Source organism: Mastacembelus armatus, chromosome 23 (assembly GCF_900324485.2).
Source record: "Mastacembelus armatus chromosome 23, fMasArm1.2, whole genome shotgun sequence".
Classification (NCBI taxonomy): domain Eukaryota; kingdom Metazoa; phylum Chordata; class Actinopteri; order Synbranchiformes; family Mastacembelidae; genus Mastacembelus; species Mastacembelus armatus.
The window spans coordinates 8,895,390-8,910,432 of record NC_046655.1 but is presented as its reverse complement, the minus strand read 5'-3'; the positions used below and the strand labels follow the sequence as shown (position 1 = coordinate 8,910,432).

General features: G+C 40.9%; 1 protein-coding gene across 3 annotated transcripts in view; it reads right to left on the bottom strand.

Moving 5' to 3' along the window:
- Positions 1-14,713, bottom strand: part of ptpn12 (protein tyrosine phosphatase non-receptor type 12) — a 37,839-nt gene extending 23,126 nt beyond the window's left edge. For all 3 annotated transcript variants that reach the window (XM_026326593.1, XM_026326592.1, XM_026326594.1), the window contains exons 1-2: positions 14,165-14,713; positions 1,193-1,301 (exon numbers count right to left, since the gene is read on the bottom strand). In XM_026326593.1, coding sequence (XP_026182378.1) covers positions 1,193-1,301; positions 14,165-14,266 — 211 coding nt within the window. In that variant the 5' untranslated portion in view covers positions 14,267-14,713. The remainder of the gene's footprint in view (positions 1-1,192; positions 1,302-14,164) is intronic.
- Positions 14,714-15,043: the final 330 nt, after the last annotated feature.

Here is a 15,043-nt window from a genome sequence, read left to right as displayed (position 1 = left end):
GGGCACAGTGAATGAATGTTTGCATGTACATTCTGTCATCACCTTGTCTTTAGCCAACATCATTTTCTTTACTCTATTAATTTAATCTGTTTTTATGTAGCCGGTTAGGGTAAAGAAATTCTGGCTAAAACTGAACAGTGGCAGGTGAAATGGTTAAAAAAGCTATTTAACTTTAATTGAAAGTTGTTTTCTGGCATAAGCAGTGCCAGTCTTTAAAGCTGAGAACTAACTTAATGTCTTAATGCTTCTGGCACGCAGGACACAAGCTTTCAAACAGAATATATTGTCAAGCATTGAACACGCACCTAAAATTTAGCCAAATTAAAGTGTTGTAGCTATTAACAGCAGCACATCAAGGTTATCGCTGTGTATCAGCCTCAGGAATGTGACAGAGCTTGTTGAACCAGCAGATCTAGCCGCTCAGGATTGAGGTCGTCGCTTGACAGCATCTGGTTTAAATCTAATTTTGTATATTTGGGTTTGCTTTTGTTGTGGATGTGTCAGATGACAGAAGATACAAAAGACTCACATAAAGTCAGAGTGAACCAAAACAGCTAAGATGTAGACAGACACTGCCAAATATTGTCTGATAGATGCATTCATGCATAGGTTATCCCGATCACCTGGTGCTATAAACCTTCCCTTGTTGTGTTAAACACAATTGGACACTTTTGTCCACCCAACCAGGGTTTGAGTCAACAAACGAACTAAAGAAAATGACCATGAAGCTTAATTTGTATCTACAGGTATACCTAATGAACTGGCAGCTATGTACATTTTTCTATGTATATTTCTGTCCACATTTAAAGTTTAAAATAAATAAAAGAAATCTAGCCATGAATGTAAACTACAAATCTTTGATGTGGAACTTGTAATACTAAGTATGCAATCGTCCGCATAAAAACAGACATCCAAATTTCTACTCCGTAACTTTTTCTTTAACAGAGCAGACAGATCGGTATTTATATCTAAGCCATCTCTGACTTTCCCTGTTTTAACAACAAAAAAAAGCTAATATCATCAACGGTAGTTTCGTTACAATCAAGTGAGCAAGTATATACATCTAAATGTAAAGCAGTTATTAGTGACACCTGTAACTGTGACCTCAGACAGCTGATAACACAAAACGTCCACTGTGAGGAAGAACCATTTACACGTTGTTGGTGTGCATTTGTGGGTGTGCCCGACTTACATGGCAGAATATCTTTATATCTGTTCTTCTTCACATTCTCCTCCCTCTCTCCTACGTTGGTGGGATAGATCTTCTCCGTCCGGTATTTGGTCGATAACCTCCGTAAACGCTGAAAATAAACAAGACAAAGGAAAGAAAAAATATTTAGTAGATAGCAAATACTGACATTTGACTCCACTCTTACAGTAGTTTGATTTGTTTGTATAAATGCACTGTTGCTAAAGCAACAGGTTTTAGGGTCATGTCGGATCTGCTTTTCATTGACAACACACAGGAAAGACATTTATGACAGTAAAACATGATGTGACATGACAGAGTTTCTAAGAGCTGTGGTGCAGTGACATAATAAAATTGTTAATCCGCAGTGTCTCCACAAACAGGTACATACACACTTGATCGAGTTACAGTGAAGCTGTTTAGTGTATCTTAGTTTCCCGGCCTCTTAAGCTGCCACACAAACAGGTTAGGCGCACACACACTGCCCGACCCTCAACGCTCACATTCACTCTGCAAATCTAATAGTGGCTGACACTGATGAAGACACATTCGGTTAATGGGAAGAGAACAATTACAATGTCTCTTGTCTGACAGCAGGACGAAGCTCATCTAGCTGTGCTCAGACACTGTGGCCCAGAAACATCAGGGAAGTTATCTCCACTAATGAGAATGTCAATAAAACCGAGTTAAAACAACATTTGAGCCGGACAAGAAGACAGAGATTTATTAGTAAGTAGAGATTTTATTATTACTGTGTCTGCCACATAAAGATATACATTTATTACCTCTGGTTATGGCGTTGATGCAAATGACTTATCTCCCATGGTAACGTGAATTACAAGGTTTTTGCCTCAATGTGTGAAAGTACTTTCATTTTTCAGGTATTCTATTAAATCCATTAGAGTCAAAATCTACTCTAAAAAATGTACTGTAATTTAATCACTAGTGCAACATCATTCAGCAAAATGAGAAATGATGAGAATCCAATACCAGGAATATATTGGGAAAGAAAATATTATTACATCACCCCCTGCTAAAGAATACATTATCATTTTAGCACCACTTAATTGTTTTTTACATCTGAGCAACTTCACCTGAGGAAATGTACTCTCTGAAGAGCTCCATAATTTCTTTTTATATAATTTTTCTTTTTTATGTCTGGTGTTAAAAGCTTTAATGTTTTCATATGTGACAATCGTCCTCTATGAAAAGGGCAAATGTTCAGTTTCATCGTGGTTGGTACCTGCTGGAGTGGTGAAAATATTTTGACCATTGTTCAGCAGATTGTACTTTACACACCTAAACGTGAGATTTAGGGTTCAAGTACAAATTAAGGGACTTTTTTAAGTTTCAATAAATGTTATTGTGTGACTCTTTTCCATGAATTCCTTTTTCCTGAAGAACCACAGTCAAACTTAACAGAAACTTCACAAGAGAGACAAGACGTTTGTGCCATGAAAAAAGGTTCCCGCTGCTCGACTCTAATAGCTTTCACGTGATATTGCTCTCAAGGGTCTTTTTTGATTCTCTCAGTTGGTTCAGTCACTCTCTTCTCTCTTGTGAGTGAGGAAATTAGGCATCACTCCACTTTTTCTGCCTCTCTCACTCCCCTTCTCAGCTTTTCTCTCTCTCTGTCTCTGAGAAAGTCAGCGTGGGTGTTCGGGCTGCTGGAGCCTCGTGTGAAAAATGGTCCCACCTCTCGTCTCTCTGGCACTGTCCTCGTGCTGCTGTTACATGGACACAAACTGTAGCGTACATCCTGACTTCCTGAGACTCTCAAACCGCAGACTTTTTTTCCTGTCCTCGTTTTACTCTGTACTCCTGTTGTCACGTCGTTTCCCCGCTACTGCAGAGACGTGTACAACAGCGCACACAGATGCAGTTTGATATTACAAACAGCTAACCCTGCATATGATCTTTCATATTGCAAACACATACTTTAAAATGGCTCAAAAAGATAAAATTACCACACAAATCTACCTTCCATCTCAACTTTCAACTCCTGCAAGTGGACTGTGATAGACTAGCATCAAAGAGACAACCTAAAGACATACTAGGTCTTTCACCTTTCCTTTTACATCACACATCTTTGTAAACCACGACAACAGACTCAAAAACTGATTGGAGGGAGCAAGTGAGAGAAGAGGAATTTGAGAGAAACAGAGGTACAGACAGAAACTGTGGGCGGCAACACAGCTGTGCGTGCGTGTCTGTTCGTTTGTGTCTGTGTGTGGTAATAGCATTAGAGCTCCTCTGGCCTCATGTGAATTACATTTCCAGCAGAGGTCTGCTTCTGTGCTGGGCCAGAGCCCGGAAAAAGACACAGAAAAACACACACATACACACACACACACACACATATACACATACGTAATGAGCAGAAAAGGCAGGCAGTAGTGATTTGTGATCCCCCAACCCACAAAACACATTATGTGGAGACAAACATACGCACGATCGAGCCCACTAATGCTGTAACGACAATGTGTATTTTCTCTTCAGATCCCATTTCACTTTATTTACATAACACTGGGAAGTGCAAGATGATTGTCTCATTATAGTAACCTTCTGCACCTCATCAAGACCTTAGTTTGACCCTGTGTTCAGGTATTTCAGCACTCAGAGTTGCAATTTCTATTTTTCAAATCAGGAGGTCCTGAACTTTAATGCTAAGGTCTGTATCTCTTGACTAATTTCAATTAAGCAACAGGTGACCTCTGCTTTCTAATGGTCAGCAACACACTCGATCATACTGACATTTTCTGGACGGCAACTGAGAAAATTTATTTGGTAATCTGACAGAAAGGGTAGTCACATTGGCACACTGTCTATTTGACTGCCATCTATATTGTGATTTTTTTTTGGTATCTTGTTTTTATTTTATCACTTTAGAGGGACGTCTGTTACAACAACTGTCAAATTAGCAACATATTTATACTACAACAGATGCAACTCCGTTTGCATGAGTAAACATAAGGAGATAATTGCTGGTTTCAATAAATGCATTAGTGCAACTCTGTTGTTACATTAAAGTATAAAGTTTTCCTACTATTTCAAATACACAAACATCTTCCACCCAAGGAAGCTCATTTTCATCCATGGCTGTGTTATTGCATCAACTCAAATTAAGTTAAGAGATGATGACAACATAATGAATGAGCATTTCAAAATGTCCGCAAATATTCTCCAACTGCTGTTTATAGTTAAATTCGATCATTCATCGCGCTGACAGACAGACAGACGTTGTTTCTAATTCCTCTTTACTTTCTCTGTTACATGAAAACACACATGGAAAAAACGCACAAAAAGACACATATGCAGATAGCTGCACACAGCAGCGTGCACGTCAGCTCACACATGAGTGAAGAGGACTTTAAAGAATGATACAGGGGGAAGAGTCCTTTGCCTGCTGCTGAGAGGGGAAATGTAAGGAGGAGAGAAAAATACAGGTGGAGGAGAGGGAGAGAGGATGGGGGGAGGAAAGGATTGATTCTGGGGGAAAACAAAAAAATAGAAAAAAAAAAAGATGGAGAAGGAAAGTACTGGTTTTTAAGAGTTTAACTAAGCTAATGAGTCAGTACTCAAGTGTACTCCTCTATTCAGGTTAGTGATGTAGTGATGGAGCAGCACTGACCAGAACAAAAAAAAGAGGATGGGAGATGAATTAATGCTGATTTTGATTTGAGTGAATTATGTAGAGTTGAAATAATGAGCGTTATTCAATCAGTTAACAGAAACTTAATCTGCAATTATTCTAACAATGCATTTATCACTTAAGTCGTTTCTCGGGCAAATTTGCCAAACGCGAACGTGCGAACTGGTCAGATATGTGGATTTCATTCTTTTCTTCATCATGTGATAGTAAACTGAAGATTTCTGACTTGTGGACTGTTTGTCAGATAAAACAAAATAACCAAAACAGCACATTTGAGAAGCTGGAAAAGGTAAATTATTCAAATTTCTACTCAAAATATGACTTCCCAATTAATCAGTTGACTTTCTGGTGCTTATCCCAATTTCCCGGAGTCCCAGACGACGTCTATAAATGTCTTGTGTTGACTCGTCAATAGTCTGAAGCCAAAAGACATTTTATTTACTGTTATAAAAGACAAATACATGGAGAAGCAGGAAATCATGACACTGAGATGCTGGAAATCAGTGCATATTTTGCAGTTTTTGATTTGATTTGAAATTTTTATTTTTAATTAAGTCATCTTCATATTTGAAAAGGTGTTTTGCACTCTTTTTTTTTTTTTTTTTTTAAATCTATCATTTGTACTTTTGTTAAGCACAACAGAACAAGCTAAAACACCTCACAGGAAAAGGATGTAACTAAAGCACCACAAAAAAAAAACAAAACAAACTCAATAAGTTTTCTACGGTTTTCACACATTTAAAGAATAAAATGAAACCACCTACGCGGCACTGTTGTGGTTTTGGCAGTAAAACGTGTGAGGCAGATTACTCAAACTTAAACAAGCGATGGACATCTGCTAGTTGATAGATTTCGCCTGCACTTTTTTTCAAAGTTTAGCTGATAGCGCCTTTTTGCTGAGACTGGGCTGATGCATTTTCATGCCCCATGTTCAACCAATTGTCATCTATCAACTCAAGTTCTACTGAAATTGAATACTATCTGTTTTTTATCTGCTTTACAGCAAAATTACAATCATTCAGCATCTTTCCCATGTTGCTCTTGCACTTGCTCTTAGATCCTATGGGCCAGAAGTGTAAAACAGCATGACTGGGTTGGCCAGTTTCCTGTGAATGCTCAACTTCCACTGCCACACACAGGGCGTTGCCCCTTAAAAGCCCAGGGTCGACTTCCTGGACCCCCTTCAGGGTCCCACTGAGTCATGTGTGCTCACACGCATGTTTCTTCACATTGACTGAACGTGGCCTGAAATGACTCGAGGATGCCAAGGCAGTTACCGGGCAGAGAGAGAGAAAAAAAAAAAGATGATTAGAAAAGGATGTTAAAAAAGTGATAGGTTAAAAATACCAACAGAGAACCTGGCAAAGACACAGACTGTTGCAGAGGTAAAACGAGGTGAGGAGAGAGATCTAACCTACTTTCTGTCTCCGGGCTGAATAAGTCAGCATCGCTGTACTTCCCTGGCACACTGAATAATTAACACAGACACACAAACACACACATAAGAGAAACACACATTCTCTTCCTTGAACTCAGCAGTGAGCACCGATTGGCAGAAAATCTCCTTTTCCTGCAGAAACAGTGGGGGAAAGGGGTTTTGTGTGTGTGTGTGGCCAGGAAGTGGGGGTGTCAAACACCAGCTGCAGAGAGCCTGTACTGAGGGTCACCTGCCACGCACGCACGCACGCACGCACGCACGCACGCACGCACACACACACACACAGAATAAAATAGGTCACCCTTAACAATACTCCCAGAAAAATCCATCTCCAGCGCTCCGAGCATACGGGTAAAAGATGCACAGACACTAAAAGGGTCTGCGTGGCTCTCGTTGACTCCGTCGCTCTGCTTCTCTCCCCCTGACAATTCAATAAGCCTGACTGGCGTTCTCTCTCTGCCCTTCCATCAGACAACGCTGCAATGTGCAAAGTTAGATTTGCCGACAGAGAAAATGGGACTGCATCAACTGTTTTTAATTGTACGAATGAATGAAATGTGTGGTTGTGAAAGGAGTTATGATTTAAACACAAATCAGCAACAGTACTAAAGGAAAAAATTGACTTTTTGAGGAATTCACTTATCTGAGAGCTAGATGAGAAACTGTTCACGCTGTTGTACTCGCACGCAGGAAATTACTGCAGCAATTATCCACCAATGAATGGCATTTTTACATTTTCTTCACAGCTTTTGTATAAATTAAACAGACAAAGATCATGCTAACTGTTTCCACCTATTTCCAGTCATTGTGCTAAGCTAAGCTAATCAGCTGTGAGCCTGAACAACATTTTAACGTATAGAAATGTGGGATTGAACGTTTAATTTAATGTTGATCTATTCCATTTAAATGTACTGGTGACAAACAAAAAATATCTTTCAGATGTCATCATGTCATTCATGTGCTGTGAGTTCACCGGTTCAAGTGCCATCATCAAAGGAAATAGCACAAAACCACACCCTGACCACCAGTGTGAGTCAGGGGTCCTGGCTGTGGTTGTGGGAGACCTCCTCATTAGCCAGAGATCCCGACAGAGATTACGGCCAACAAAGCTGCAAAACTGCATGCACACATGCAAACGTGCACTCACTGTGCAGTCGCTTTATGGCTACTGGCCAATGTAGGTCAGTGGAGCACTGAGCGCGCTGGTGGACATGAACAATCAAACACACGTAGGCGTGTGAGGGGCAGTCAGACGTTCACTGGCATAAACCAGAACATGCTCTCGGTATCGGACTCGTCTTTGTCTCCATCATGATTTCATTTTCAATTCCTAAATCATCTGACAGAATCAGACCATGACTATTCTGTTATGCAACTCTAAAGGTTTTGCAAGTGAACACCAAAAGCAGAACATCGTGTTAAAAATAGGAATCTCTAAAAGAAAAAAGAAAAAAAAACACATAAGCAAATATAGTTCTCAACCTATTTAAGTATATATGCATCAGCCTTTAACTTGCTTCTTTGTGTCAACACGTCCGTTTCATGTGTATGTGGTTGGCGACATGGTCACACTGTTCACACCTGTGCTAAACTGAAAGCACCTGACTCAACCAGCCATTTAAAACACTCCTGTGCACCCACTTCCTTTGGGAGCTGAGAAGTCAGCTATGCATGTTCAGTACACAGACTACAATTTACATTACAGGCTTAGAAAAGCAAGAACATCACAGAAAATCCACTCATGCTGCTTCCTCTGACTGATAAAGTTTGTGTCTTGACAACATCAGGAGACAAAACAAAGTAGACAATGAAAAAGGCAAGGGAAGGCTGTGGATGGGAAAGACATTGGGGGGGATAGTCGGAGAAACAGATGAGGGCTGAGTAGAGGTGAAGGAAGTGGAAAATTAAATATCACAATAAGCAGAACACTTTGGAATGTACCAGAAGTTCACTGTGTGACATGAAGCTCCTTCTCATCCACCTGTTTCTATGCACATTTTCAATTTGAACATAAAAAACAAGTGAAAACAATGTGGTGCAAAGAAATAAATAAATGCACAAACTCATGACACACAAGTATGTTGAATTTTCGGTCATAAACCACTGCAGCTGACCGCCGGGTAACTTTTTCTGTAAAGATCACATCATTTTCACAGCATGACCTCCCGGCTCTCTTCTCAGTAATTCTCTTCTCTACCATACGCTCGAACCACAATCAACCTCTAACACCAACTGCATAAATACAAAAACTGATCAACAGGGAAATAATTCCTTAAAGCACAAACACACAGCCTAAGGAGTCTGACACGCTGGTTGACTTCACTGCCATGCACAGTCAATAGTGCTGCTATTTGGCTGGTGCTAACTTCCCGCTCTGGATTTGGGCCTACAGCAGGAAGCAGATGTGCACAAACCGCATATAATCCCAATCATCTGGGACAGGAGCTCATTGTGTGCTGAGTGTGTGCTCAGTGTTTGGGTATTAATCACTTTCCTGCTCAGATATTCGCCGGCTGTATCTGGGGTCAAACTGGTGACCGTGTGACTGCCGTGATTTTACATCTTTCACCCTTTCACGACCCCTCACTGTAGTTATATTCGGACGTCCATAGAACGTTCTGTGTTTGTTTATTGATATTATAATAATTTGGCTCATTTCCAGAGGAGATTTTCTTCTTCTTCTCTCTGATGTGTGAGAGTTGCCTTAAGGCCTAATTGACTCCTCGTATTTTCACGTATTATGCACATATTCAAGCATGTGGTCAATAAAGTTCTTGGTTCGGGCTCGTCGGTGGGTCAGCCAGTTTCATAGTGTAGAGCCACACACACACACACACACACACACACACACACACACACACACACACACACACACACACACACACACACACACACACACACACACACACACAAGAGTGGAAATACTGTGTTGCATCTCTTCTGAGAAACATCCAGCTTAAGGGCAAAAGGCTGGTTTCTGGGTTAAGCTGTAGGAGGTGGTGGATGAGACAGAAGGAGGCTTGTGACACCAAAAGAAATGAGGAAGTCTTGTTACAGTAACATGAGTAGGCCTTACAGAGATTATCACACACACACACGCACACACAAACAGCACTGACCACTAGACACATAACAAGCTTCTCATTTTTAGGTGATAGAAGAGAGGAGTATCAAGTCTAATTTAAGCAGCTATATATAAACGGTGTAAATAATTGAATAAATACACCATGTTCACTATGCATCCATTTTATTTTTTTAGATAAATGTAGAAGCTAAATGGTCAGGGTTCTGTTTCCCCACAGCTCATTTCCAACACAATAACTGATGAGTCTAAACACAGCCACTAGCGGTGATGCCTCAGTTCACTACATAATGGGTCAGATTCAAAGAGTTTGGGTTTTTTTTTCATATCATATAATACATACTAACAAAAACCTTTGGTTGCACATCCATACACTTAAGCTGTTCCTGCAACAATAACCTTAAAATCTGCGTTAATGGCCTGAGATCATCAGAATGGCTTCTAATTAAAGCTCCCTGAACACACAAGTCCATCTTTCTGTTGAAAACACACACACACACACACACACACACACACACACACACACACACACACACACACACACACACACACACACACACACACAGTGCCAGAACTAACCTACCATGCTTTTACACACAAACAGAAGCCCTGCATCTGTGACCTGTGCGGGGTTTGTGCGTGGGGGGGCAAAAAAGCTTCCAGATCATGTGCTGGGGGCTCATCATGCACACACGCATACAAACCCAGAAAGCAGAAGGGGAAGCCCCCCTGCTGACAATGGAAATTGCTACTATACACAAGCACAAACCTGCAAGAACTCATGCACACCAGTAGGTTTGGCAGTGTCACATCTCATTTTCTTGCCTCCCCTCTGAGTGTTTTATGTCTCCCCGACAGGACATGTGTACAGAAGAGTGTGTGTTTGCACTTTTTCGCTTTCTTTGATGCCCCGCTTGGGAATAATCTGCTTACAAAGGTGGGGCAGGGGCAGGAACACACACACACACACATACACACAGACACACCAAATATTATAATGTGTTTTAATGTGTGTATTTGAGAACAATATCAAAGTTGGTGTGGTGACACAGGTAAAACATCACAGAGGTACCAGATCACACAGAGCTGTGTTTCATTTTGATTTTAGCTGTGTGGTTTATTTTCTGTCTTTACATCAGGCTCCATAAAAATCTTTTTATTTCTAACTCTAAGTACTTTGTAGCTCCATTTGTTGAACCTGTGAAACTATCTCCATAAAGACACTTTCAGCGCCTCCTCCTTGCCCATACGTAGGCCATGAAATGCAGGCATCTGTTCACACGAAGACGTCTGCTCATGTGCTACATGAGGGCACCTGGCATATGAACACACACAGATTTACACTGTGTTTAAAGGAATCTGTTCTCAGTTTGACAACAAGTTGGAGGTTCATTTAATGTGAGCTGTAATGCCACTATTACACTGCCAGAGTACGGAGATCTGAAGCACGCATGTCTACAACACTGTGAGGAAAAACGTTTTCTGTAACAGCATGTTTCTTTCAGGCCGCAGGGAGTTCTAATGGTTACAGGTTTCCCATAACAGAGGTCACAAGCTCAATCCCTGCAGCCTGTATGTCCATCAACAGCTGCATGTTCAATCATCTTGGCCTCAAGCTAAACTCTAGACTCCTACAACCTCACTGTCCTCAAAGTACCGCCTAAATATACATTTCATATACATATATATAATAAATGTAGAGAAGAACAGTGCCCCTGGATTGACAAACCAGAAAATGCTGTTCTTTCTCTCTGTCTTGGCCAAAATAAAAGTCTGTGTCAAACACAGACACTTTCTCTGCCCACAGGAAGTGACACATCAAAACTTCAGTGCAAAATACACATCTCTGAGACAGCAGGCAGCGAGCGCTGTGCCCATACAGCAATTAAGCTTCACAAAGCCAGATCTGTGAGTCACCAGTGACAACTTTTATGATCAACTTTGTGTGAGCTGATCACAAAAGATGAAGCAGCAAAAATTTACAAGTAATCCAACATATTTAATTACACCAGATCATATTTCTGCAATTTTGTCTTTCATCTGACCTTTTAGAGGAGTTACTTTGCAAGTTTCCTTTTGATTATTGTATCACAATCAACCCCCCCCCCACATTTTTCACCTTCTTCACTAGATGTGCCCACAGTGCAGCCTCTGTAAATGGCTATTTGTTATAAAACTCTGGCTCCCTTACATAAGCGTACTAATAGCTGGTTTGGAAAGTCGTGGGTTGACAGAGCCAGTTGATAACAACTCTTGTGAAACAAGTAAGATTGCCATTGTTTGGTTTTACGGAACCACAGACTGCACAAATACCCCAGCTTTGCAGAGCCCAATACCCAACAGTACATATTTTGTACTGTTGGGTATTGGGCTTTCAAATGTATCCTAATCAGACCAGCCTGGGTAAAAACTGGGTCATAAACCTGTGCAGGTTTGAACGATTAATATAGTTCTCACTAACATTTGTATTCACTACCATGCAAAGGTGTCTAGTTCAACATACTCTATCAAATACTCAGCAGAAAAACACAGGATTATATGCAAATACTGGCTATAAGAGAATACAAAACCATGTAATCTAGCTCTTTATTTCATGAACAAACGTGTCCAACTTACCCTTTGGTTACACCAATATTTGCCATGTAATTAGATCAGTGGCTGATGTTTCTTCATAGAAATGCCAGTAAATGAAATTCCTAAAATAATTAACATCATCCAGTACTAATGTTGACAAAAAGGGTGGTCACAAAAATAAATCTGGTGGGCTCAAACATGACAGGACCACGACAGAACAGGAGAAAATAACACTTCGCACATTTGGGTGCCAGGAGAAAAAAAAAATTCAAGTGTTCCTGTTGCAGCTGAAAACAAGTACTGACCAAAGCGTATAATCTCTGACTCGTTGCCCTACCAGAGCACTGTAATTATGTCTATAAAACACATTCTATATATAAACAACAATAGGCAGTTAAAGAGGGTGTTATGTCAGGGCGTTCTGGTGACTCAGTGTACCGAGGAGCACAGCCCATACGCTTGCGGTATTGCGAGTTTGACTGCAGAAATTGAGAGCTTCAACTAAGGCTTAAAATTGGTACAACAGACCAGCAGCATCTGACGTAAACATTGGCTGATGCTCGGTACAATAGCATGCAGCATCTACTAAAAATTATTTCATTTCATGCAAATAAATCTGATTTGGAAGGAAACTGAACAGATATTATTTCTCAAGACTCAAGAATCAGAACGTGGCAAAAAGTTACAGTACAATTTTTAAATTGGGTTTCCCATAAAAGGATGTCATTTTCCGTAGCCACAAAGGATGGAGAGATGTTTTATTGGGAAAACTGATAATGGAACCCTTTTTTTTTTTTTCTATAATATGGTGACACCATAAGATTAATAGAAACAATCAGCCAATGAAAATGCAGTTTTATAAAGATTAGACTAGAAAATCATTCCAACTAATCGGCTATAGTGTAGTTTCTGTATTTCTGATTACATCTACTAGTCCCAATTAGTTGTCTCCCATATCCATAAAGCACTTCTTCAATGCCTCTCATACAGCCTAACGCCCGTGGTAGTCTGGGTTTTGCGCAATATCCGCTACACACCCCCACGCCCCTTCGTTTTCTGAAACACGCTCGAAGAACAGGATGGGCCAGGTCATCTGCACACAACTAGACACATACAGTACATAGAGTTTTATCCATTCGTTATGTATTTTCAAAGACAACGGCCTGTCCTTGTGCAGATTTTATCCAACGTGTGCCCAATAGTCGAGCTCCAGTTTGAAACCCAGGACACACTGTTATGAAATGGGCCAAGAGAAGAATGTTGCAAGCTCCAGCAAGCAGCTTGCATGAAGTAGAAGAAGTAAGGAGAAGGGTGTGTGTGTGTGTGTGTGTGTGTGTGTGTGTGTGTGTGTGTGTGTTTGCATCTGTAACCAGACGGAGAAGAAGTAAACTGTTTGCCAAAAAAAAACGAAATTACCACACTTAAATTTCCTGAAACATAACGTACAGTATGTTTATGTGACATAAACCAAACCATAACCTGCAGCTACAAACTGCTCTGTTGCAAACACAGGTCATAAATGTTTATACGCACTCAAGATAGCACAACATTTCCTGACATGTCCTAATCAAAGTCAATAAACTACTATGACCACGTAATGACAGAACTGGGAGAAGCCCTGTTTAGAGTCCAGAGTTGCAACACAATAACACAGTGATGAAGCGACAAACCTGTGACTGGGTTCATCATAAGGCAAAGAAAATATGTCATCGGTGTATGTTTCCTACAACAAAAGCCATTTTCACTCTCAAAAGACCCCTTGCATGTGTAAGAAATGATTATGAGATGCTTTGATCTGTGCTATATACTCTGGATTGTAGTGAATCATTGCACTGGATCCCAACAATGAGGCATGGTTAACACAATGTAAGCAGACAGACACAATAAGACTGCACTGCCTGGTATTTACCTTCAAGATAAGCTGTGTAAAAAAAGAGCCCAGGCCTGGACAGAGACGCGTAACGTGTCTTGTTTTGTTGTTTTTCTCTTTAAATTAAAGAAAGAGGAGCCTGTGGTGTTTCTGTGCTTTGGCAGACAATGCTAGGCCGCCATGTAAAGCCTGGAAATGGGAGGAAAAGGAAGAGGGCAGTGTGGCCGCCCCTGCTTCACCTCCGGGGGGATACAGGGAGCCAGGAGGCAGGGAGGGGGGCTGGGATATGGAGGAAAAGGTGGAAATTATGAAGGCAAAGAGGTCCGGCTGAGACAGATATGATAATAATTTTGACCCACCATAAAGTCGCTGCCGAAGTTGTCCTCTCCCCTCTCCTCGTCCCCTTCGCTCATGGTCTTCACCCCCTGGATAAACTTTCTCAGGATGCCGGCTTGGTCCATCCTCCAGCCCTGTGCACCGCTGCCTTTCTTTAAAAAGCACAACCCCCAAAGGAGAAAACGGAAAAATAAAACCAAAAAAAAAAAAGAAAGAAAGACACGGGGGGAAAGGAAGAGGGGGGATAAATAAAAATAAATAAGCTTCACGGATCCTCCCAGAGAGTCATCGTCGGTTCACAACACCTCCTTTCTCATTATCGCCCCATGTTGTTTCTCCCTTTGCTTCTTTCTTCTGGTTTCACTACGACACCGGTTAGTGCCGAAAAAAAGCAGCAGCAACCGGGTTTTTCTGCTCTACAAACAAGTTTCCAGCCGTGGCCTAACATAAACTGGAAAGGACTGGCGCCGGGAGTGAAGAAAAATAAAGAAAAGAGACAAAAACCCGTGCTCCGGTCAGCCTGTCTACCACTCCCTGTCTACCTCGGCTGCCACATTCACAGCGCTGCTCGCTACTGGGGAACATCCGGACTGGGCAAAGCCAGCGGAGGAAACGCACCGCCTCTTCCAGGATACGCCGGCCTGCGATTTGACAGCTCACTCCAAAAATTAGAATCTCATTGGCTAAAAGGGTTGTAGCTCAATCAAATACCCAAAGCTGATTGGATAGATTGTTTGTCGTTTTAAGGTGGCCTCACCATTGGTATTATAAATTACTCTGTAGGTCAATATAACACATGATTATCTGTATTATTGTTTTATTATTACTCTGCAATATTATTAATATTATTACTGTTATTATTATTGTTATTGCTGTTATGTTATGCTTCATACTGTATATGA